The sequence below is a fragment of the Poeciliopsis prolifica genome, unplaced genomic scaffold, assembly GCF_027474105.1.
Source record: "Poeciliopsis prolifica strain line A6 unplaced genomic scaffold, Auburn_PproV2 SCAFFOLD032, whole genome shotgun sequence".
NCBI lineage: Eukaryota > Metazoa > Chordata > Actinopteri > Cyprinodontiformes > Poeciliidae > Poeciliopsis > Poeciliopsis prolifica.
Genome location: NW_026562407.1, coordinates 1576199 through 1597641, shown reverse-complemented (window position 1 = coordinate 1597641; position 21443 = coordinate 1576199). Strand labels below are relative to the sequence as shown.

The following is a 21443-nucleotide window of genomic DNA, read 5'->3' as shown; positions in this document are numbered from 1 at the left end:
AACGTCAGAAGCAGTGGAGTACAACTTGTCGCATTCCTTGGTGAGATAATTTCCATCTTTATAACATATAAATGGTTAGAAATTGAGCATCGGCAACCACACTTTTACAATTCACCTGCAGCAGGAAAGGTGGACTTTCACAGGAAGTGCTTTGCACTTAAAAACTGCCTCATATTAACTTGACTGACAAAAATATACATAATCAAAACTTTTTAATTTTGTTTAACTTAAAGAAGTAGGTTTTGCTCCAAATGATTTTATTTCATATTTAAAGAAGTAACTGCCACAAATTGAATATAGTGATTACATTAATATTTCACTGAACATATTAGTTAAAATCTTCTTGGCCCAGAATTGGTTGATGTTCATTAATCCAATATATTCTTATTTTTATGTTGACCACCATCATTGTGCTGGAATCTGCATGACCTTCAACTAAAGAACCAAGTAAGTAAATCCATCTGTAAGTTGCTTTGTTATTTTTCCCTTTAATAAACTGGCATACTCACCAAGTTTGATTTAAGTTTTTAAGATTTATAATCAACTGTCAATGCCAGCAGTCAATGAGATCCCTGAAAGTAAAGCTTCAAGTTAGCTCAATTTCCTCTCTCTTACTGAAAACTAGATGCTAATAGCTCTGTTATAGAGTTTACCATATAATTAAACCATTGAAAATGCTCCAGATTACCAAACAAATTGTTAAACTTTAACATAATAATTGAATTATGTCTTTTTGTGTCGACAGGCTATGTTATTAGAATGAAACTGCAATTAAATTCTCAGACGCAACTATCAGATTCAGAGATGGAAGATGTTTTAGTGGAGGTGAGACCAGCCTATGTTGAAGTTTACATCTTTCTCGGTTTAATTATCATTCAGCATGAATTTCAATGACTTTCAGAAGTTTAAAATGTGATTTGTTTTTTCAGTTCTTCAAAGTACACGGTTTGTCACAATTTTCCCTGAAAGTTCGCATCATGAAACCATGAAGAAGTCAAAGGATGGAATCGTGGACCGGTCCAGTTTCTCTAAAGAATATTTACTTCTGTCTTTATCCTCTTCAATTTAATATATTGTTATCATCCACATGTACTTAGAAAAAAAAAGATCATTGCCTAATTAATATTCTATCATGCATGACTCTTTTGTCTAACTAGTGGTTCAGATGTTTTTTGGGTTTTATTACTTTTTGTTTATTTTAAGTTGAATTTATTAGGATTGCTGTAATTATCTTTTTATGTATATATTGTATTGGGTTTCTGTTCATTTTAATATTGGCCATAATCTTTGTTTATTTGAATTGTTATAGCTATAAAATAAAAATAAAACGAAATCTCAAATTTAGATTATGAAGTGAAAAATTTTAATCAGTAAAAGAAGAAATGAAACTAAATTCACTTCTTATGAAATTCAGCTTAGTTATTTCATTAAATATTTTTAGGTAAGGCAAGGTAAGGTCATTTTATTTATTCTTTTCTGATATTATTTTCTCTACCTATACATCCTAGTTGGATCAATACTTTTGCTGCACCCTCCTTTGATTCTTCCTCTCACCATAGTTGACCAGATTTACTCATAATCTTGCTCTTTGTTGGACTTTATACTTGATGGACTCTACCTTTCCATTGTATTTAGTTTTCCAGCTACATTTTCTTTTTGCATTGTGCTTTTTTGCCAACATGGCATTTGATGATCCTTCAATCGCAATCAACAACGAAAGAGAAGTCATAGGTAGGAAGCACCTATGAGAGTGTGTGAGTAATTAACAAAAAATAAAAATAAAAAAATTAATAGAAAATACAAAAGCAGAGCCGCAAGGACCACAAGTTACTACATTGCATTTCTCAGATTATTCTTTTTCTTTTCTTTTAACTCTGTGAGATTAGAATTTAATCAACATTATTTGTTTCCAAATTTGAATAATGTTCGTATTTGTAACATTATCATTATTCGTATTGCTTTATATGACCTACACTTTATTGCAGTTTGATGTGATTTATAACCCCAACCAGTCCAGATCCAAGTTGGCAACATCTGCTTGGGTTCAGCTCTACACCAGCTATTTGAGGCCATATCTTTTGGACAAATAAAATTATGTAAGGAGGGTTTCCTTCACACTTTCAATCAGCTTAATAAGCAGAAACAAGTTGAACAGGACACACATTTTACTAAATAAAATATTGCCGTACGATTAGTATCATATCAAATTATACAAATATTTTTCCATGCATACTTTCATGTTTCAGTCTTAAAAATACTAATTTTCTTATTATTAATTAAAGTGACACTTTTATTAAGATGTGAGGATAAAAACATCCGACTCCGATCTCAGAAATATGTTAATTGAACAACCATGTCTAATCCTGTGATCATTTTACTAAATAGAAAGTATTTAATTACCCCTGTGGGGTTTTTCTCTCTCTTTCCCTCCTTGTTCAGGTGTTTGTTCATGTGTGCACCGATCCTTTAGCTGCTCACAAGGCTACAACAAAACATCTGTCTCAATTCAAAACATGCAGCTGCCCACAGTTAAAAGCTCTTTCAGTTTATTTCTGAATTTTGAGGTAGCTCAGTTCTATGCTTTTGTCGCCCCCTGGTGGGTTCCTTGGGGTAGCTGAGTTGTGGTTGGGTTGTTTTTCACTTCTCTTGCTTTAACTATGTATTTGCTAATATTTGAGAAGAGTATTTAACATCAGACAGAATAAAGATATTCACTCTTATAACTTGGTGACTTTGAAAGTTTGTGTAAGTGATTAAATAGTAAACAAAGGATGACTTATATAAGTAAATAAAAACGTATTTTAAAATACTTCGTGCTCCTCAATGGCACTGATGGCATAACTGAATGCCTCATTAGATCCAACCAGGACGTAGTTTAAGTCCGGGCTTCAGTTTAGTGTCAGCACATCCTCATTCTTGTTCAAGTACAAGGAAAACATTTAAAGAAAATTGTTTCCATTTTGCATGAACTTCCTGACTGTATTTGTCAAAACTACCCCAATCTGCATCAACTCATCAAAAAGACTTTCCTGTGTATTCTGCAGCTCACATCGCCCGGCACGATCAGGCTTAAAGGAAAGTCCTGCATTTTAGACACTCAGTATTTAAGCATTGGGAATGTTATGATAACTTAGTAGTCGAGACTAATATAAAATAAAATTGGCACACGTTTTTTTAAACTTTTAATATTTTCAGAAATACAAATCATGGACAAAAGACTGCTTTTCATCTTCATCACAGGTTTGTACCTTTTTGTTTTACTGATAAATCAGTTTTAATTGTAGAATAAAATATTGTTTGAGCTCTTTCTAGATTTTTAGTGCAGTATTAAAGGATGGTAAATCTACTTGGGTCATTCTCCTAAAATAACTTTATTATTGACTATAAAGCAGAAACCGAGGGTAAACTTTTCAGGTGATCTATCAAGTATTTTAATTTAAAGTCATTATTGCTTACACAATAACATATTTAAACTTTTTATCTCTTGGCTGAAACTTTCTAAGTTAAACATTATTATTAAACTTACTTGAAAATGTTTCGCCACGTCAAATTTCTTGATTTTAATCCGTTTCGGTTCTCCGAACATGCTGTTCCTCAGCCTGATTATTTTCTGTTTCAGGAGCTCAGTTCAGCATCGCCTTTGCCCAAACTCGCCAGTATTACTTTGTAAACGTGTCTCTGGATTGGACCAGCGCTCAAAGTGCCTGCAGACGTGATTACACGGACTTGGCCACCATAGAAACCACAGCTGATGTTGATGCTGTTCTCAATACCATGTCAAACTACACAGGTTGGTTCCTAATTCTGTTTATATTTAAATAAATTTTAAAAAAAAAAGTGTTTCCAAAGCTGGAAAGCTCCAAGTAAAATCAATTATTTTTGGGTTTACTTCTTTTATAAGTAGTGAACCTGTTTTTTTTTGTTTGTTTGTTTTAACAGGCAAAGCTTGGATAGGTCTCTATGATGAGCTGTACAACAGCTGGAAATGGTCACTGGATGACAGCACTTTCTATGGCGATGGAGAGTATACATTCAGAAACTGGTTTCCAGGCTCACCCAATGACCTCAATGGACCGCAGCTCTGCGTCAGACTTTTCTCGGTGAATTCTGACTCTCTGAGCAGATGGGACGACCGTCAGTGTTCGGATGTGCGGATGTTCGTGTGCTATAATGGTAGGTTGAGCAAATGCTTCCTTCATCTGTCCAATTTTTGTGTTCGCTCCTCAAACGACAGTCTTTTCAATTCATGCAGTAAAGTTATGGAACAAGTTAAATGAGAAGTTAAAACAAAGTCAATATTTAATACAATTTAAAAGGAAATATTAAGAAGTCATTTTCACAAGATATAGAAAAAAGGGTTAGAGTTAGCATTAATGTGTTTATGTAAATTGAGGCTAATGCATATGAGTGTGTGAGTATGGATGTATATAATTAATTACCCTGTTTATTTTTATATTTAATTGAATTTATCAAATATTAAAATATTGTATGAGTTTAGGGGGTAGGAGTTCATAAGTTTCTTACTTATTCCTACTAGTTTTCGAGCATGTTAAGATTACCGTGGTACAAAAATGTCTTTTGCATTCCTTGTTCTTGTTCATGCTTTATTTATTTTTTGATACTCCTACTTTTGAGTATGCAGGAAAAAATGAATAATTCCTATCTATGCATTACAGGAACAGTAAACGGCACACTGTCTTTTGTTTTGAGTAACGTCTCACTGAACTGGACTGAAGCCCAGATGTTCTGCAGGAAGAATTATGTTGATCTCGCCAGGTAAGGTTGCCATTAATCACTGGGTTACGTAACAACCTGCAGAAGCTTGTGTACCTGCTGACAGATTTAGTAATCATAAAAATCTACTTCCCTGAATGCAGGTGTTTGTTAAATAGTTTCATCATTGTTAAGACTCAAGAAATAACATTTAAATACATTGTTGCTTCTTGTTTTAGCTTTAGCAGTAGCAACTTCAAGCCATATTGGTTAAAAAAAGTTTAGTAAGCTTTGTTTTTGTCATTTGTTTTTTGTTTCGTCTATTTCTCCATAAGGAAGCTCTGAGATTCTTTGTCTAACTTTCCAGGGAAGGCTGAATGTTTGGGGGGTTTTTATGACAAATTTTAATGTGTTTTATTTTGAATGCCAGTATCCTTTTCAATTTCCTTCACAGCATAAGGAATCAGACAGAAAATGATCTAATCAGCGCCCTAATAAGCACTGGGGACGTTTGGATTGGTCTGTATCGGGACAAACTGTGGTCTGACGGCAGCCTGTCTCTGTTTCGGCACTGGGCCGAGGGTCAACCCAGTTCTGCATCTGGTGTCCAGTGTGCTGCCACTGAGTTTGGCTCTGGAAGATGGTACGACGAAGGCTGCAGCCAGAGTTTGCCATTCGTCTGTTATAAAAAAAGTAATGTATCTGTTTTCAACAAAGAGATTTATATGTTTAAAAGAGAAATATGTTTAAAAACTGGTGCATTACACTTATTGAAAACAATAGAAATCCTTGATGGTTTACACATGAGTAATTTTGATCAGTTCTGCAAAGAGCAATTTATTGCATGTTGTCACATACAATCTGTTTCATTAGACCCAGACTGAAAACGGGACTTTTTAAACCTGTTTCTCCTGTTCAAATTTAGCCCAAACAATGTAGAAAGTCAGGCTTGATAAGGAAGTTAGTTCGACCATTAAATCTTTTCAACTACTGTTGAACTTCAAAAGGTGTTGTTTTTATTTTTCCATAACTACTCAAAGTTTCCATCAGTTTCCATGGTCACAACAACATGTTTTGCTTTAAGGTGATATCTTTGACATGAAGCCAAATGTTTTAAGAAAAGATTATAATTTTTATGTTACTTAGAAATGTTTCACTTACACTGCAGATTTGACTCGTCACTCCAGGCAATCTCAGTGTCTTAATGAACTTCAGTTGCATTTTCGTCGCTGACCAGGCCGGAATGAGTCTGCATAGGTGTAACGAGTTTGCTGAAAATTACAAAACATAGCAAAATGTGATTAAGTGGTTGTTTTTGTATGAATTGAAATCAATAGCTTCAAGTACAAGCCTCAATTTTAATTTTTCAAATATAGTTCAGACTAAGGATGTTTTTTATATTTTCAACACCATTTTGTTCAGGTGGTTGTTAATTTGATGGTTTGAACCATTTTAGGTGTGTGATAAAAAATACAACTGTTCTTTGTGATCTTTGGGTTTGAAAACAATATAATCAAGAAATATCTCCTGGAACTCCATTAATGCCAAAATTGCCACTGTGTGGGAGATTATATTGTTGTAATCTGTCAGCATAACATATTACCTATAATATTATGTTTTGTTGTATTCAGTCATTTATTTGCTCTGTATTCCAGTTCCTCCCAATGCAAAAGGTTTCAGGGCATCAGAACAAAATGAGACCAGCATCACTCTGCAGTGGAATAAAATCAACAACAGCACCAGCTACGTTCTCCACTTTAACGGCACAGAGACAAACATCACAGCACCAGATGGAGATGGACCAGTGAACCATACAGTCACATCTCTGACTGCTGGAACTAGATATACATTCACTCTCTTCTCTGTGTTTGAGAACGTCAGAAGCAGTGGAGTCAGCATTGCTGCAGCAACTGGTAAGGAGTTTTCTCTGAGACGTTTGATGATAGAGTTGGATTTATTAGCAAAACTGTAAAATAAGGAAAAAGCAAGTTTTCTCTTGTTCTTCACTAAAAGCAGCTGCTTTCTGTTACATTTTCTTTAAAGTTCAGTGCTTGAATTTGTATTCTGTAAAAATGGTTATTCATTCATTTATTGCTAACTGCTACATGTCACTTCATTCTAACACATTTTCTTTCTCACATCACCAAACATCAATTTGCTGAAACCTGCAACCAAAGGACCAAGTAAGTGAATGCCAAAACACACAGCATGTTTGCTTTAAATTTGTCTTTGTGCTTTTTCACTTTTCTTGCCTGTATTTACTTTTCTTAATTGTTCTAATATGAATTATGAAGATTTTGCGTTTGTTGTTTATGGCAGTATGTGTTGTGTCTGTGCCAACAGATTATGTGGTTGCAATAAACATGCAGCTGGATTCTCTGACTGAACTCTCAGAATCGGAGATAAATGACGCTTTGGCAGAGGTAAAGTTTCAGTTTCAGTTGAAGTTTTTGTTACAGTAACTGAGTACTTTAATATTAACTTTATTCTTAACTTTCATGTAGTTCTTCAAAAGTCAAGGAATACAACCGCAGTTCAATCTGAAGGTTCGTTTGGCTGCACCATAAGAAGAGAAAATCCAAGAAGTGAAGGACAATGAGTTAGCAACATGTTTTTCTAATTGTTATGTTCTCTATTTAAATAAAAGGAAATGTTTTCTGTACATATTTTTCTACACTTTGGTTTTGTTTGCACTGATGTATCACTGAGGCCCTTGACACTTTTTAACTTTCCTCCTGGAGCCTCAAACATTTTTATATTGAGATACTGAATATTCATGCATGTGTTTATCAATGCAGAAATCCATTTATTTGAGACGTAGTCATGATGATGGAAAATCTCTGAATGATCCAGAAAGCTGCTTTTGATCAATAACAACCGGGCAACATCATAAACTGTAATATGTTTTTTAATCCTTGCTTTGTTTTTCCTTAGTTTGTCACTTCAATGTTGCTTTTTTGTTTTTTATTTTAATCAGATAAAGTAATTTCAGACAGACAGATTTTAGGCTTTTTCAGTTGTTTCTTGCTGTATTAACTGAAGCTCTGTGTCGACAGCAGCAAAAAAAATAGAAGTAGTTAAGGAATGTGGATAGTCTGGGAATTTCTTACCTAACTCAAGGGAGCATCTTTTATCTAATAAACGTATAAACGGGTTTTCTGATTTGTTTTCTTACGTTCAAAACTAAAACACAGGAAGAATTCACCTGTTTGGATTTTTTTTATTCTGATTGTCATTCAACTGTTTCACAATCACTTTTTGGAAACATTTACTGTTCGTCTTTTAGGTAATGAGTAAAACCAACATAAAAAAAACTATGGTCAACATTGAATTCCTTTAAATCTAGACTGAAGATCAGCTGTTCAGAGCTGCTTTTGAAGCATAATTTAATCATTAATCTGATGTGTCATGATGGCAAAATGTAATGTTGAATGTTTGTTCTGACTTTGTGTTTTTATGATGTAAAGTACTTTAAAATGCCTTGTTGCTGAAAGATGCTATTCAAACAAAATTTAATTGACTGATTGCACGAGTTGCACAAAGGAATATCCAAAACAGCAGGAATTGCAAATGTGTTACTTTTCAACAAACCTCAAGTTTTTAAAATGTGGGATACAACTTTCTAACTGAAAGATTTGCTTATTCCCGGGTGTGCCTTCATTTTTGCTGCAGCCCTCAAAATGTAAGCATAAGGCACTACAGGCTGCAGCATATGAGTCAACTTCACAATAAAGTAATTGAACACTTGTTTTTTTGTTATAAATAATTTACCATTTTTGACAACCTTTTTATCTTTTTATTTTCTGAGTGGTGTCGGAGATCAGTCCACTGACCTGCAGCCGTTCTAATCTAGAGATTGCTTGTTTAGGGGGAATACTGGTAACTATTTCTGGCTCCAGATGTCGTGAGAAGCGCAAACAAAACAGACTGGGTTTCAGGATTTCCTCATTCTTTTAAATCTGGTTTCCCAAATAGAAAAACCCCTTTTTGTTAGATTTTCTTCCTTGTTCCTTTTTTGCCTGCCTCACACATTTTAACAAGCCGGAGACCAACAAACACATATTTTGGTTGCTCAGGACTGTGGAAGAAATTGCACTTAAAGTAAGGTGAAACTTTTTATGGTAAAAGTATTACATGTTGATAATGTCCCCATTTCAGCATAAGACAAAATTCAGCTATATTGTAATCCAATTTATAAAAAGTATTTGCTCAAACTAACGTCATGCTTGTTTTCAAAGGTTTAAGCTATGGACTACAGACTGCTTCTCTTAGTGTTTACAGGTGAGTGACTTTTGATTCATGATTCTTACTTTTTACTAATGATAGTACCTGAACACTCTCAATTGTTCAATTAAAATGTACATCTGATGTCGTTGTCTCCTTTGTGATTAATCTGTATTTGATTATTGCAATGTTCTGTAGTTGGGGTGCTCTATCCATTAACTCTTAGAAATAGCTAAAGAATTCAAATGAAAACATTAAAAACAAAAGGACATTACTGATATTTATTAACATGTCAGATCGTTTTTTATTCAGTCAAACCAATGTGAGACACTGTACTTTATGACCTATATTTCTTAAAATATTCCTTAAATTTTAATTGTAGTAAATGAGGAGAAAGCTATCGTTTCTGTCGTTTATTAATCTGGCAGTTAACACCACAAAAAAGCAAATCCATTATATTAATCCATGTTATATCGAAACTGACATGGTTTTAAAGCTATTTCAAAATACCTGGAAGAAAAGGGAAGCATCAATGAACCTGATCACTTGAATCATACATGCTAATGCAGGCAAACATTTAAAACCAGGAGAAACACTGATGTAACATAACACAAGTTGTAATGAAAGCTGCATATGTTTTGTTTCAGGAACGCTGTTCCGGGTTTCTCTTGCCCAAACTCGTCAGTACTACTTTGTGAACACAACGCTGAACTGGACTGATGCTCAGAGTCTCTGCAGACGGGACTATACTGACCTGGCCACCATAGAAAGCACAGCAGACGTTGAGGCAGTCGATAGAACCACAGAAGATTACACAGGTGAGTACCAAACAATGCACACATCTTTAAAACATGCATGCTCTATATATCTAAATATGTGTTTGTTGTTTGACCAGGTTTGGCATGGATAGGTCTGTATGATGAGCTTGTAAACTCCTGGAAATGGTCCCTCAATGACAGCAGCTTCTACGGTGATGAAGAGGAAACATTTAGAAACTGGTTCTCTGGTCAGCCAAATAATCTGAATGGAAAACAGCATTGTGTCATACTGTTGAGTGGGAGCCCATATTCTGGAAAATGGGATGACCAAGAATGTGAGGAAGCTCGCGAGTTTGTTTGTTATAATGGTGAGTAAGATCAGAGGATCCATTTTAAATGATGTGGTATATGGAGGTGGCTGGATGTTAAAGCAGACAACTTTCTGTGTCTCCCTCTTATTGACTGTCCTCTCCAAGCCAAAAAGATAAAAATTAGAAAAATACAGATTTACATTCCATTTCAAAGTCTCAACAAACTTCACACCTTAGAGGATTTATTTGTGAAGAATTTTGTACTGTTGGTGTTATTTTGTGTTTTTTTTTTTCCTATTCATTTCCAGGCACTGCGAATGGTTCACCAGTTTACATTTTAATTAATGAATCGCTGAGCTGGACTTCTGCTCAGGCATTCTGCAAGGAGAACTACGTTGATCTTGCCAGGTACACTCACTGAAGGCATGCATATTAGATTCAACAGAAACAGCCATTACACAGTATTGTTTATAAAACCTGAATTTAACATGACATATTTTGCTCCTTTTTAAAAACGTGCTTAAATTTTTCTGTGTTGCTTTTCCAACTTGAATATTTATTCAAGTTATTCAAGCCTCATACATAAGTTTCAAAATTTTTACTCTTATATTTTACTGTTCAGCAAACTTGCATGATTCCTCATCTTTTCTGCTAACGTTAATAAATGTTTATTTCTATGACAGTACAACAAGAAAAGTTACTGAAGTAGTATGTCTGTGTAGGGTTGCAATCGAAAAAAAAATCAAACAAAGTCCAGAAGTTATAGAGCTCTTATTCGTTTTATCTTTTTTTTTCCAAAAACATTTCCATCCAGTTACATCATGACAGGTTCACACACAAGAGGGAGAGAGCCTTCTGATCTAACACACCTGCCTTTTAAAGCATTGGCTCTTCCTTGACTAATTAAGGGGTGGAGTCAACACTTACAAGTGAAAACAACATTTGTACTACACTATATTCCTAGAAAGAAATTTACATTTCAACTAACAATCTTCAAACTAAAACAAAAACAATCTGGGCCCCAAATTAAATCCAAAAAAACATCTCCCCTCTCTCTCAAACAATAGATTCTGAGGTTGATTGAAAACACCAGGTCCTTGTCAGCACTGCTCATGGGCGCGCTTCCATGGCAACACCTGACCAGGTGACCTCAAAGAGAAGAAAAATGATTAAAACAAAAACACCAAACAAAGCAAGTTGCTTCCTCCAAACAAAATACAGTTAATAAATAAATCGGAATATAGAAGCACAAAGACATCACCTTTTAGGGAGGGGTAAATCCCTCACACTTCCCTCCTCTTCAGGAGGCTCGCTGTGATTCCAGCGAGACAAAAAGTCTGCAACTGTGTTCTCTTTTCCTGGAATGTAGCCCATCTTAAATCGGTAAGGTTGAAGAGACAGGAACCATCGTGTTATGCGACTGTTTGTGTCTTTCATGGCTTCCAACCATTTCAGTGCCCGATGGTCAGTCTCCAGGGTGAACTCTCTCCCCAGCAGATAATATCTCAGAGAGTCAATAGTCCATTTAATAGCCAGACACTCCAGTTCCACCGCCGAATATCTGGTCTCTCGTGGAAACAGCTTCCTACTGATGTAGGCGACTGGTTTCTTCTCCACTTCCCCCTGCAAAAGAACCCCACCAATCCCCCTGGCAGATGCATCAGTCTGTACAGTGAAGGGTAAGGTGAAGTTTGGGCTCTGAAGTACAGGTTCTTGACACAGTGCCTGCTTCAAATCCTGGAAAGCCCTCTCCTGCGCTTCTCCCCACACAATTTTTGCTTTTGATGTTGCAGTAAGGTCAGAAAGAGGAGCTGCCCTAGCAGAAAAGTTTCTGATAAAACGCCGATACCAACCTACCAGGCCCAAAAAGGACCTGACTTGTCTCTTAGTTGTTGGTCTTTCTGCTGCTTTAATTGCCTCCACCTTGTCTTTCACTGGCTTTATGACTCCTCCACCCAATGTGGCCTAAATATTGAAGCTCCTTCTTTGCCAATGAACATTTCTTGGGATGAATAGTCAAGCCAGCTTGCTTGATGGTTTGTAGCACTCGCCTCAGATGAATCAGATGTTCTTGCCACGAGTTGCTGTAAATGACAATATCGTCAAGGTAAGCTGCAGTAAATGACTCCAGACCAGACAATACCTTATTCATCAGTCTTTGAAAAGTGGCGGGTGCGCCATGAAGTCCAAAAGGCATCTTGGTAAACTGCCATAATCCTTGTGGGGTCCTGAAGGCAGTGAGAGGCTTAGCAGCATCTGTTAGGGGAACCTGCCAGTATCCCTTGCAAAGATCTAAAGTACTTATATATTTAGCCTGGCCAACACATTCAATGAGGTCATCCAACCTTGGTAATGGGTATGCATCAAAGTCTGATTGAGCATTTACCTTTCTAAAGTCAATGCAAAAACGGATGCTTCCATCCTTCTTGATTACCAAAACCACCGGGTTGCTCCATTCACTGGTGGATGGTTCAATCACGCCAAGCTTCAACATGACCTCAATTTCCTCCTTCAACACCGGAGACATCTTCTCTGGGATGCGATACATTCGTTGCCGGATGGGGACACTGGACTTCAGACGAATATCATGTTTCACCAAATCTGTTGAACCTGGTTGTTCTTTGAAGAGATCTGATGGAATAATGGCCTCTAACTCCTGTTGCTGGCTGAGGGTGAGATGAGACAGGTCAAGTGAGTTAACAGAGTCTTTTACAGATGGCAACTCACCCTCATAATCATCTTCCTCTTCCACAGCACGCACAAAGCAATGCTGGGCAAGGGGTGGAGCCCGGGATTTCCACTCCTTAAGCAGATTGATATGAAAAGTTTGCTTTGTGTTCCTTCTCTCAGGCATCTCAATCTCATAGGTGGTAGCACTTAGCTTCTTTAGAACAGTGAATGGCCCCTGCCATTTTGCCAACAGTTTATTCTCAGATGTTGGAAGTAATAAAAGAACCTTCTGACCTGGTTTGAAGGATCTGCATCTGGCCGTTTTATCATACCAGGTCTGTTGGTGCCGTTGCGCCTTCTCCAGGCGCCTTCTGACGAGCTTGGTTGTCTCCTCCATCTTCTGTCTCATCTTTAGAATGTAGCTGATGACATTGGTTGACTGCCCCTTCTCGCCAACCCAGGACTCTTGAAGCACATCCAGAGGACCCCTCAGCTGTCTGCCATAAAGAAGTTCAAATGGCGAAAAGCCAGTGGACGCCTGCGGAACTTCACGATAAGCAAACAGTAGATAGGGTAACCACTTATCCCAGTCTTTGCCATTGACAGAGACAAACTTCTTCAACATGCTCTTTAATGTCCTGTTGTATCGCTCCACCAACCCATCAGTCTGTGGGTGGTAGGGGGTGGTCCGAATACCCTTTATGCCCAACAACCTATAGACCTGCTTAAGATTGTTTGACAAAAAGTTAGTACCTTGATCAGTAAGTACTTCTGATGGAATACCCACCCTAGAAAACAACTGGAGTAAAGCATAGGCTATCTGTTTAGCAGTTATGTCTCTCAGAGGAAAAGCCTCTGGATACCGAGTGCTATAATCACATACAACCAGAATAAACCGATTTCCTGCTTGGGTCCGTTCAAGTGGCCCCACAATGTCCATACCTATCCTGCTGAAAGGAACATCCATAATGGGTAAAGGCTGCAATGGATATTTTGAGACATTCTTGCCTCCCGACAGCTGACACACTGGACACGATTGGCAGAACTCTTTTACTTGATAATAAAGACCTGGCCAATAAAACCTGGCATAAATCCTGTCATAGGTCTTTTTAAAACCCAGATGTCCTGCCCAAGGAACACTATGACCCAAATTTAACACTTGTTCCCTTAGACTTTGTGGAACCACCAGCTTGTCAGAACCTGTCTTCCCCCTTTGAAAGTAGAGCAACCCATCTCTAAGGATATAATCTCCCCCCTCAGGGTGTTTATCATCGGTGAAAGGAATTGCTTGATCAAAAACCCTTCAGTGATTCATCAGACTGTTGTAATGTCTTGAAGTCAACTTGTGAACCCAAAATGTCCCCGTCAAGATCTGGCAACCCCAATGAGGTTTGCCTAACCGTGCCTGCCATTTTATGAAGCCTTCTTTGTTGTTTGCTTTTCCTCCCTTTAACCACACTCTCAGAAGGAATATCAAAATTAAAGAAGGGCAGTTCTTTCATAGGGTTCAGCTCATCAGTAGTTTCAGAGTTGATTTGCTGGCCTGTTTCAACACCCTCCGGTGTAGCTGCAGATTCCTCCTCCCCAGCTAGTTTAGTTTGTGTTTGTGATCTGGTTACCACATACACCGGCTTACAGGCCTGAATCAGTTCTGGTAAAACTGGAATATCCTGACCCAAAATGACTTTGTAAGCAAGACCTTCCACTACACCAACACTTAAAAGATAAGTTTGGTTTGCCACTTCTAGAAAAACTACAGCAGTGGGGTAAGTTTTGTGATCTCCATGCACACAGGAAATATCAAGGCCAGGCCCCCCTAGATAGCATTGATTTTTCAGAATAGACGGGTGGACTAAGGTCTGTACACTTCCTGTATCTAAAAGAGCAATGGCTGGCTTTCCATTTATTCTAACCTCCATGACTTGTTTCTTACCCTGAAATTGGTCTTCTACAAACCCTGGCCTCGGAACAGTGCAAAAATATGCTGATTTAGCTTTTATCAACGGGCAGTCAGGTTTTATATGACCCTCTTGACCACAAAAATAGCAGACAATAGGTTTTGTTTCTGATTTGGGCTTAGATGAGAATGTTTTCCCCCTTTGTTTCGCTACAGCTGTCATCTGACTTGGACCACCACCCAAACCGAACCCCACAGACTTACCCTGCATTGAGCTGGTCTTATGCTGAAGGTTATATCGAAAGGTTTTTGGTCCCCGCCTTGCAGCTAGGAAGTTTTCAACAAGTTCTGCCGCTTCTTGTGCCGATGCAGGGTTCCTCTCTTTAACCCACACTTTCAGCTCTGGTGACAGAGAACTGTAGAACTGTTCCAGAATGAGGATCTCCCCTATCTCATCTTTTCTTCTCTTCTGAGGCTGCATCCACTTCAGGTAAAGGTCTTTCAAACGATTGTAAAACTCTCGAGGGGTTTCATTCACACGGACCTCAGGCTCTCTAAATCTTTGTCGATACACTTCTTCATTAATCTCATATTTAGTCAAGATGGCTGCTTTTACTTCGTCATAATCACAGGAATCCTCTACAGCCATGGCCACATATGCTGCTCGGGCCCTGCCGGTGAGATGAGGTACCAATCTTATTGCCCAGTCCCTCTCAGGCCACTGGTACGCCGTTGCCAACCTTTCAAAGGTTGTTAGGTATTGTTCAATGTCATCTCCCTCCTCAACCTTTGGAATATCAGATTGAGTCCATGCTTTTTGTACTGGCTCACCTCTAGATTGATGCCGGGGAGTTGGCTCCACATCTGCTTCTGAAGAGGGGCCTGATTGAGCCTCAGCTTCAGTTTCAGTTTTCTGCTGCTTCTCCAGCTCTTCTCTCAAATTGGTCATTTCATCCTGAATCTGGTGCCATCTCTTTTCTTGCTTACATTCCTCTTTGTCCCATCTATCAACAAAGTCACTCTGGAACTGGAGACATCTTTCCAGCATGGCAGCAATGTTGTTCATGTCCACAGATGTTTCATCACTGGAGTGCAAAGTTGACTGACCTGTAGCTCCCTCCTGCTCTGCCTCCTCCACCGGAGCGGCTTCTGCCACTTTGAGGCTTTTCGTCTGCTGCTTTGGACCCATGATTAGCTCTTTTCTGGACCTCAGCGTCGCATCCCACTTCTGACACCAAAATGTAGGGTTGCAATCGAAAAAAAAATCAAACAAAGTCCAGAAGTTATAGAGCTCTTATTCGTTTTATCTTTTTTTTCCCAAAAGCATTTCCATCCAGTTACATCATGACAGGTTCACACACAAGAGGGAGAGCGACTTCTGATCTAACACACCTGCCTTTTAAAGCATTGGCTCTTCCTTGACTAATTAAGGGGTGGAGTCAACACTTACAAGTGAAAACAACATTTGTACTACACTATATTCCTAGAAAGAAATTTACATTTCAACTAACAATCTTCAAACTAAAACAAAAACAATCTGGGCCCCAAATTAAATCCAAAAAAACATCTCCCCTCTCTCTCAAACAATAGATTCTGAGGTTGATTGAAAACACCAGGTCCTTGTCAGCACTGCTCATGGGCGCTTCCATGGCAACACCTGACCAGGTGACCTCAAAGAGAAGAAAAATGATTAAAACAAAAACACCAAACAAAGCAAGTTGCTTCCTCCAAACAAAATACAGTTAATAAATAAATCGGAATGTAGAAGCACAAAGACATCACCTTTTAGGGAGGGGTAAATCCCTCACACTCTGGTTAGAAAAACTTAAACAAGAAAGATTCACTTGTTGAAAAAAGGCAGCATAACAAGTTTCCCTGGCCTCGGAAACATGGAAAAGCATCCAAGTGCATGAGAGAATGTGTTTGTGTTTGCTTAACATTATTGTAAACGTACTTTCAAATATTGCAGTGTTCGCAATCAGAGCGAGAATGACATCATCTCAAACCTTGGACGTGGATCATTCCTGTGGATCGGCCTGTATCGAGAAAAACTCTGGTCTGACGGCAGCACCTCTTTATTTCAAAACTGGGCGCTTGGTCAGCCAAACCACGGCGGTGAAGAATGTATAGCAACATACTTTAATGAATCTGGAAAATGGCACGATCAAGACTGCTCCCTGAGTTACCCGTTCATCTGTTACAAACCAAGTAACGTATCCAGTCTGGGTTGAAAATCAAGTTTTGTCTGGGAAAGTTTTTTATAGCTCAGTTGCAGTTATTTTTGAACCTGCTAGATGTCACTAAAGTCTAAATGTGAACATGAAACTGAAGAATTAGACATTTATAAGAGAAAATTATCTCTCCTTCATACACAAAATGAGATTGATTTACTGTATTTGGTTGGGTTTTTTTTTTCTTCAGTTCCACCCAATCCAGGAGGTTTCAGAGCATCAACACAAGATGAGAGCAGCATCACTCTGCAGTGGAATAAAATCAACAACAACACCAGCTTTATTCTCCAGTTTAACGGCACAGAGACAAACATCAGTGCACCAGATGGAGATGGACCAGTGAACTACACTGTATCTTCTCTCACTGCTGGAACCAAATACACATTCACTCTGTTCTCTGTACTTGACGGCGTCAGAAGCAGTGGAGTAGAGCTTACAACAGCCACTGGTGAGATGTTTTGGTTTTGCTTTACGGTTCATCTTTTGTGGATGTGGCCAAACTGAGAATTGCTTGTTAGAGCTTCTCTTAAATAACTAGCAACAGCAACATCTTTTCATGAATCATTTGAGAATTACTGAGCTCATACTGATCTATTTCTGCAGTGAACACTTTGAATTTGCATATCAGACAAACATGAGTTGTACCAAACAGAATACATTTGACTTTTATGGAAAGAATATGATAATAATGTCCAGTCTATCCTGTCTGACTGCTTCTGACTGAGCGCTTTTTTGAAACACAAAGTCCTTCATTCATCACCTTCCATTTTAGCCCTGCACCCGTTCCCACCTTCAACTTGTGAAGAAGTGTTGTCTCTGTAAAAACTAAAAAACTGAAATAGGTCTACCTACCAACTGCCTAATTAGATAAAAGACATTCAAATCTAAAGGATAAATATGTCTCTCTAATTGTACTCTACAAATAGAGGCTAAAATGTTGTTTGACTCATTATTGTCAAAGATTAGATTGGAGTGTATTGGTCTCAGAAGCCAATGAAAAATGTTTTGTGCCCTAAATTTAACTTAACTTTCATCTAAATAAAAAGAGAGATGCATGAATGACATTTTGTAACCACCAGGATCCATTCAGCACCCGAACCGTCACATAAAAGCTCATCTTTAGCTCATTTATAGAAGTGATCTGACTTCACCACAGGGAGATAGACTGACAAGAACAATCTTTTGTACATTACAGTTTTGTAATGTTTTTGTCTTTCTTAGTGCCGCAAAATGCTGAAGACTTGAGACTAACTGCACAATTTGAGACCAATATTACTCTGCAGTGGAAGAAAGTAAACAACAACACCAACTTCATCCTCCAGTTTAATGGCATAGAGAAATTCATCAGTGCTCCTGGTGAAGATGGATCAGTAACTTACACAGTCTCACCCCTGAACCCTGGCACTAGATTCACTTTCACTCTCTTCTCCGTGATTGAAAACATCAGAAGCAGTGGAGCACGACTTTCAGCTGCCACTGGTAAGATGCATTACTTTGTCTCCTCTTTATTCTGGAGGAATGCATGCTGGCTGGAATTACACAACAAAAGTGTGCTTGACCAGTATTTATGTGATGCAAAACAGAGCATCATGATGACAGAGTCTGAGTTCATGTGGCATAAGCTTGAATTTGCATCATGACAAATATCAGCTGCAGTGTCAGAGATACCGTGAAAAACCACAAGCTGCTGTACAGCCACACTGGCAGTGCAGTCTGACTTCTTCCAACTAGCATGGTTAGCATTCCTCAGACATGTTTTGTGATGGAAACACTTTCGCTAAGAGAAGCTACTTATTGGCTAATTGTTGTAGGACTAATGTGGTCCTCAGGGACCGCTGCCCTGCGTGCATTAGTGTTTCTCTTCTGTGAATTGAATAAGTGAGCAAATAAGAGGTTTCTACAGCAATCGGTGGCATTCAGAGGAGGTCATGATATCACTTGAATCAGGTGTTCTGGAATGGAGATGCATCGTAAATATGCAGAACATTTTTGCCTGATGACCAAACGGGAGAGACACTGATTTAGCGCCTTACAATTCAACAATAAGGTTTTAAAATATATTTTCTAAATGAACAGGAAACATGCTGATACTTTTAAACTTGTCAGAAGATGAGCTGTAGTTGTGTGGACCAACTGCAGTCATGCAAGGCAAGCCTTAAATCCCTTTAATGCAATTCACAAATGTGCTTTTTCTTTTAAAATCAGACACTAATAATCATTTATAAAACTAACGAAAATAAATCAATTGGTTTGTCATGGATCCTTTCCCCAAAGGTGAAAGGTACATTACCAGACCTCTGTTACACTTGATGACACACTGAGAAGGAGATTTGATTGCATATCTCAGTTGTAAACAAAATGGTTGATTATGATTGGGGATCCCAGGAAAACACCTGGGAGAAATTACAAACGTAATTTAGATTTTTCTTTAACATAGTTTTTTAAATCCTATAAACTTTATCCTGTGCACATTTTGTGAATTCACTGTTCTTTAGTGAATTAGTCTATTTAAGCTGTAGTAACATGCTGACCCATGACTCTATAACGTTTAACTAAAAATGAGTTTATTCGCCACAGACTCAGTTCAAGTAGCAATAAGTTCTGAACTTAAGTCATACCTTTGTCGTTGGCGTTCTGTCACCACATTCAAACTTTTTAAAGATTCAGAATATTGCTTTGCTTGTTTTCCTATCACTCATCCCTAATAATATATCTGAAGTGCTTGTTGTACATCTCTGTCTTAGTGCCTGAACATCCAAGCAACTTCAGAATATCGCTGCTGTATGACACCAACATCACTCTGCAGTGGGATAAAGGCGACAACAACACTAGCTTTGTTCTCCAGATCAACGGCTCAGAGACAAACATCAGTGCACCAGATGGAGTTGGACCAGTATTTTACACAGCTTTGTCTCTCACTGCTGCAACTAGATACACATTCACCCTCTTCTCTGTGTTTGAAAACCTCAGATCCAGGGGAATTAGCATCACTCAAGTTACTGGTAAGAAGACGAGCTATTCTTAAGCCAGAATAATAAACATTTAAGCAAAAATAATATTAACTTTTCAGATTGCATAACAATCTGGAAAGTTATGCAAGATCATGGATCCCAATAAGTCATCCTGTACTGCAGTCATGTTCCTGAATTTTCAGAAGTTTATTTTTTCTTTCAGTATATGGGTGTTAAATACAAACACATGTAACCTACAATGCAATTATTGCAACCACTTACTTCATGCTTTTTAAATTAAATTTAACTTGTCTCAATTTCAGCTCCTGAAAGACCCACAGGATTCACAGTATCAGCACAAAATGAGACCAGCATCACTCTGCAGTGGGATAAAGACAATGACAACATCACCTTTGTTCTTGAGGTTAACGGCAGATTCACGGCCATCAGTGCACCAGGTGGAAATAGTCTAGTAACTCACACAATCCCATCGCTCACTGCTGGAACCAGATACACATTCACTCTCTTCTCTTGGCTTGAGAACACGAGAAGCACTGCAGTACAACTTACAGCTGTCACTGGTATGTTTTGTTTCTGTTTTAGTTTGTCCTACTAATAAAATCTTGTTTGAAAACCTGTTGTGTATTTTAATTGTTAGAAGTTATTATTGTTGCTCACTGGGATGACAAAATCTCTTGTTATTCAAGTGACAGATACGTGGATGTATTTTTGCAGTTCAGTTACTGTGAACCTACAGTTGTTTGCAGCAGCTGAGTGTTGTTCATCAGGTTGGTGAGTGGTTTCAGCTCTCACCTACCTGATGGCTATTGACTTGCATCCTCAAAAGGACAGTGTGAACTTGTCTTTCAGTAGATGCATTTATTTTTTTGTTTTTCTGGCTCAGCTCCTCAAAATCCAGGCAACTTTAGACCATCAACCCAAGATGAGACCAGCATCACTTTGCAGTGGGATAAAATCAGCGACTTTGTCAGCTTCATTCTCCAGTTTAACGGCACAGAGACAAACATTGGTGCACCAAGTGGAAATGGATCAGTATCTCACACAGTCTCATTTCTGACGGCTGGAAGTAGATACAAATTCACTCTCTTTTCTGTGTTCGACAACGTCAGAAGCAGTGGAGTCAATATCACAGCATCTACTGGTAAGATCATTTGTTTTTTTTGATACGTTGTTAAACAGTCCTCATAAATGTGACAATCATTAGCACTTAAGATAATTTATTCCCTTTTCTCTTTTTCCCTTGGTCCACACATCTGTCCATAGGGCCAAGTAAGTAAATGCAGCTTCATGTTTTCATCAATGTTTGTTTTTTCCAGTTCAGAATGTTGTTTCTAGCTGCACTGATAAATCTAACTTTGCTAAGACAATAACTTTGCTTATTATGTTAAAAAAAGCTAAGACTAGTGTTTGTCCTAGTTAATACTAACAAGAACTAGTTCTAAAGTCAGCCCAAGCAGCTCATAATGAATTGACTAATGTTCAAAGTTCACCACTGATACATTTTAAAACAAGAAAGCTTTGCATTGAATTTATCATAATTAGTCTGCAATAGAGTGTAAATACATGGAGTAATGACAGCAGTCACTTTCAGTCCTCTCATTACTGTCAGGTCACTTGAGTTGTGGTTTCTTTCACCTCCAAACTGCATTATTACCATTTTTGCATTT

At 38.0% G+C, this 21443-nt stretch overlaps 2 protein-coding genes and 1 long non-coding RNA gene across 4 annotated transcripts; all 3 read left to right on the top strand.

The window, feature by feature from the left end:
• Positions 1-3014: 3014 nt before the first annotated feature.
• On the top strand, positions 3015-6685 carry LOC129373193 (C-type mannose receptor 2-like). Its single transcript, XM_055050968.1, has 6 exons — positions 3015-3240; positions 3620-3790; positions 3940-4173; positions 4677-4776; positions 5168-5406; positions 6369-6685. Exons 1-6 carry the CDS (start codon positions 3207-3209, stop codon positions 6683-6685), a joined length of 1095 nt encoding a protein of 364 aa, XP_054906943.1. The 5' UTR covers positions 3015-3206.
• A 368-nt stretch (positions 6686-7053) lies between these two features.
• Positions 7054-7375, top strand: LOC129373308 (uncharacterized). The gene is made up of 2 exons (XR_008607344.1): positions 7054-7136; positions 7218-7375. It is a non-coding gene; the product is annotated as an uncharacterized LOC129373308 (long non-coding RNA).
• Positions 7376-8723: 1348 nt separating this feature from the next.
• On the top strand, positions 8724-21353 carry LOC129373290 (receptor-type tyrosine-protein phosphatase H-like). 2 transcript variants are annotated; one of them, XM_055051166.1, is made up of 12 exons: positions 8724-8814; positions 8952-8994; positions 9585-9755; positions 9833-10063; positions 10315-10414; positions 16543-16781; positions 16995-17252; positions 18026-18283; positions 19549-19806; positions 20079-20336; positions 20660-20917; positions 21040-21353. In XM_055051166.1, the coding sequence occupies exons 2-12, from the start codon at positions 8961-8963 to the stop codon at positions 21051-21053; spliced, it is 2079 nt and encodes a 692-aa protein (XP_054907141.1). In that variant the 5' UTR covers positions 8724-8814; positions 8952-8960; the 3' UTR covers positions 21054-21353. The 2 variants fall into 2 exon arrangements, with proteins under 2 accessions (XP_054907141.1, XP_054907142.1); XM_055051167.1 differs by having other exon boundaries at positions 8743-8834; positions 8953-8994.
• The last annotated feature ends 90 nt before the right edge of the window (positions 21354-21443 follow it).

Coding starts and splice junctions, on each gene's coding strand:
- LOC129373193 (XM_055050968.1), top strand. CDS start 3,207: ATGGACAAAAGACTGCTTTTCATCTTCATCACAG. Junction 3,241..3,619: donor GCTTTTCATCTTCATCACAG/GTTTGTACCTTT, acceptor TTTCTGTTTCAG/GAGCTCAGTTCAGCATCGCC. Junction 3,791..3,939: donor TACCATGTCAAACTACACAG/GTTGGTTCCTAA, acceptor TTGTTTTAACAG/GCAAAGCTTGGATAGGTCTC.
- LOC129373290 (XM_055051166.1), top strand. CDS start 8,961: ATGGACTACAGACTGCTTCTCTTAGTGTTTACAG. Junction 8,995..9,584: donor GCTTCTCTTAGTGTTTACAG/GTGAGTGACTTT, acceptor GTTTTGTTTCAG/GAACGCTGTTCCGGGTTTCT. Junction 19,807..20,078: donor TAGCATCACTCAAGTTACTG/GTAAGAAGACGA, acceptor TCTCAATTTCAG/CTCCTGAAAGACCCACAGGA.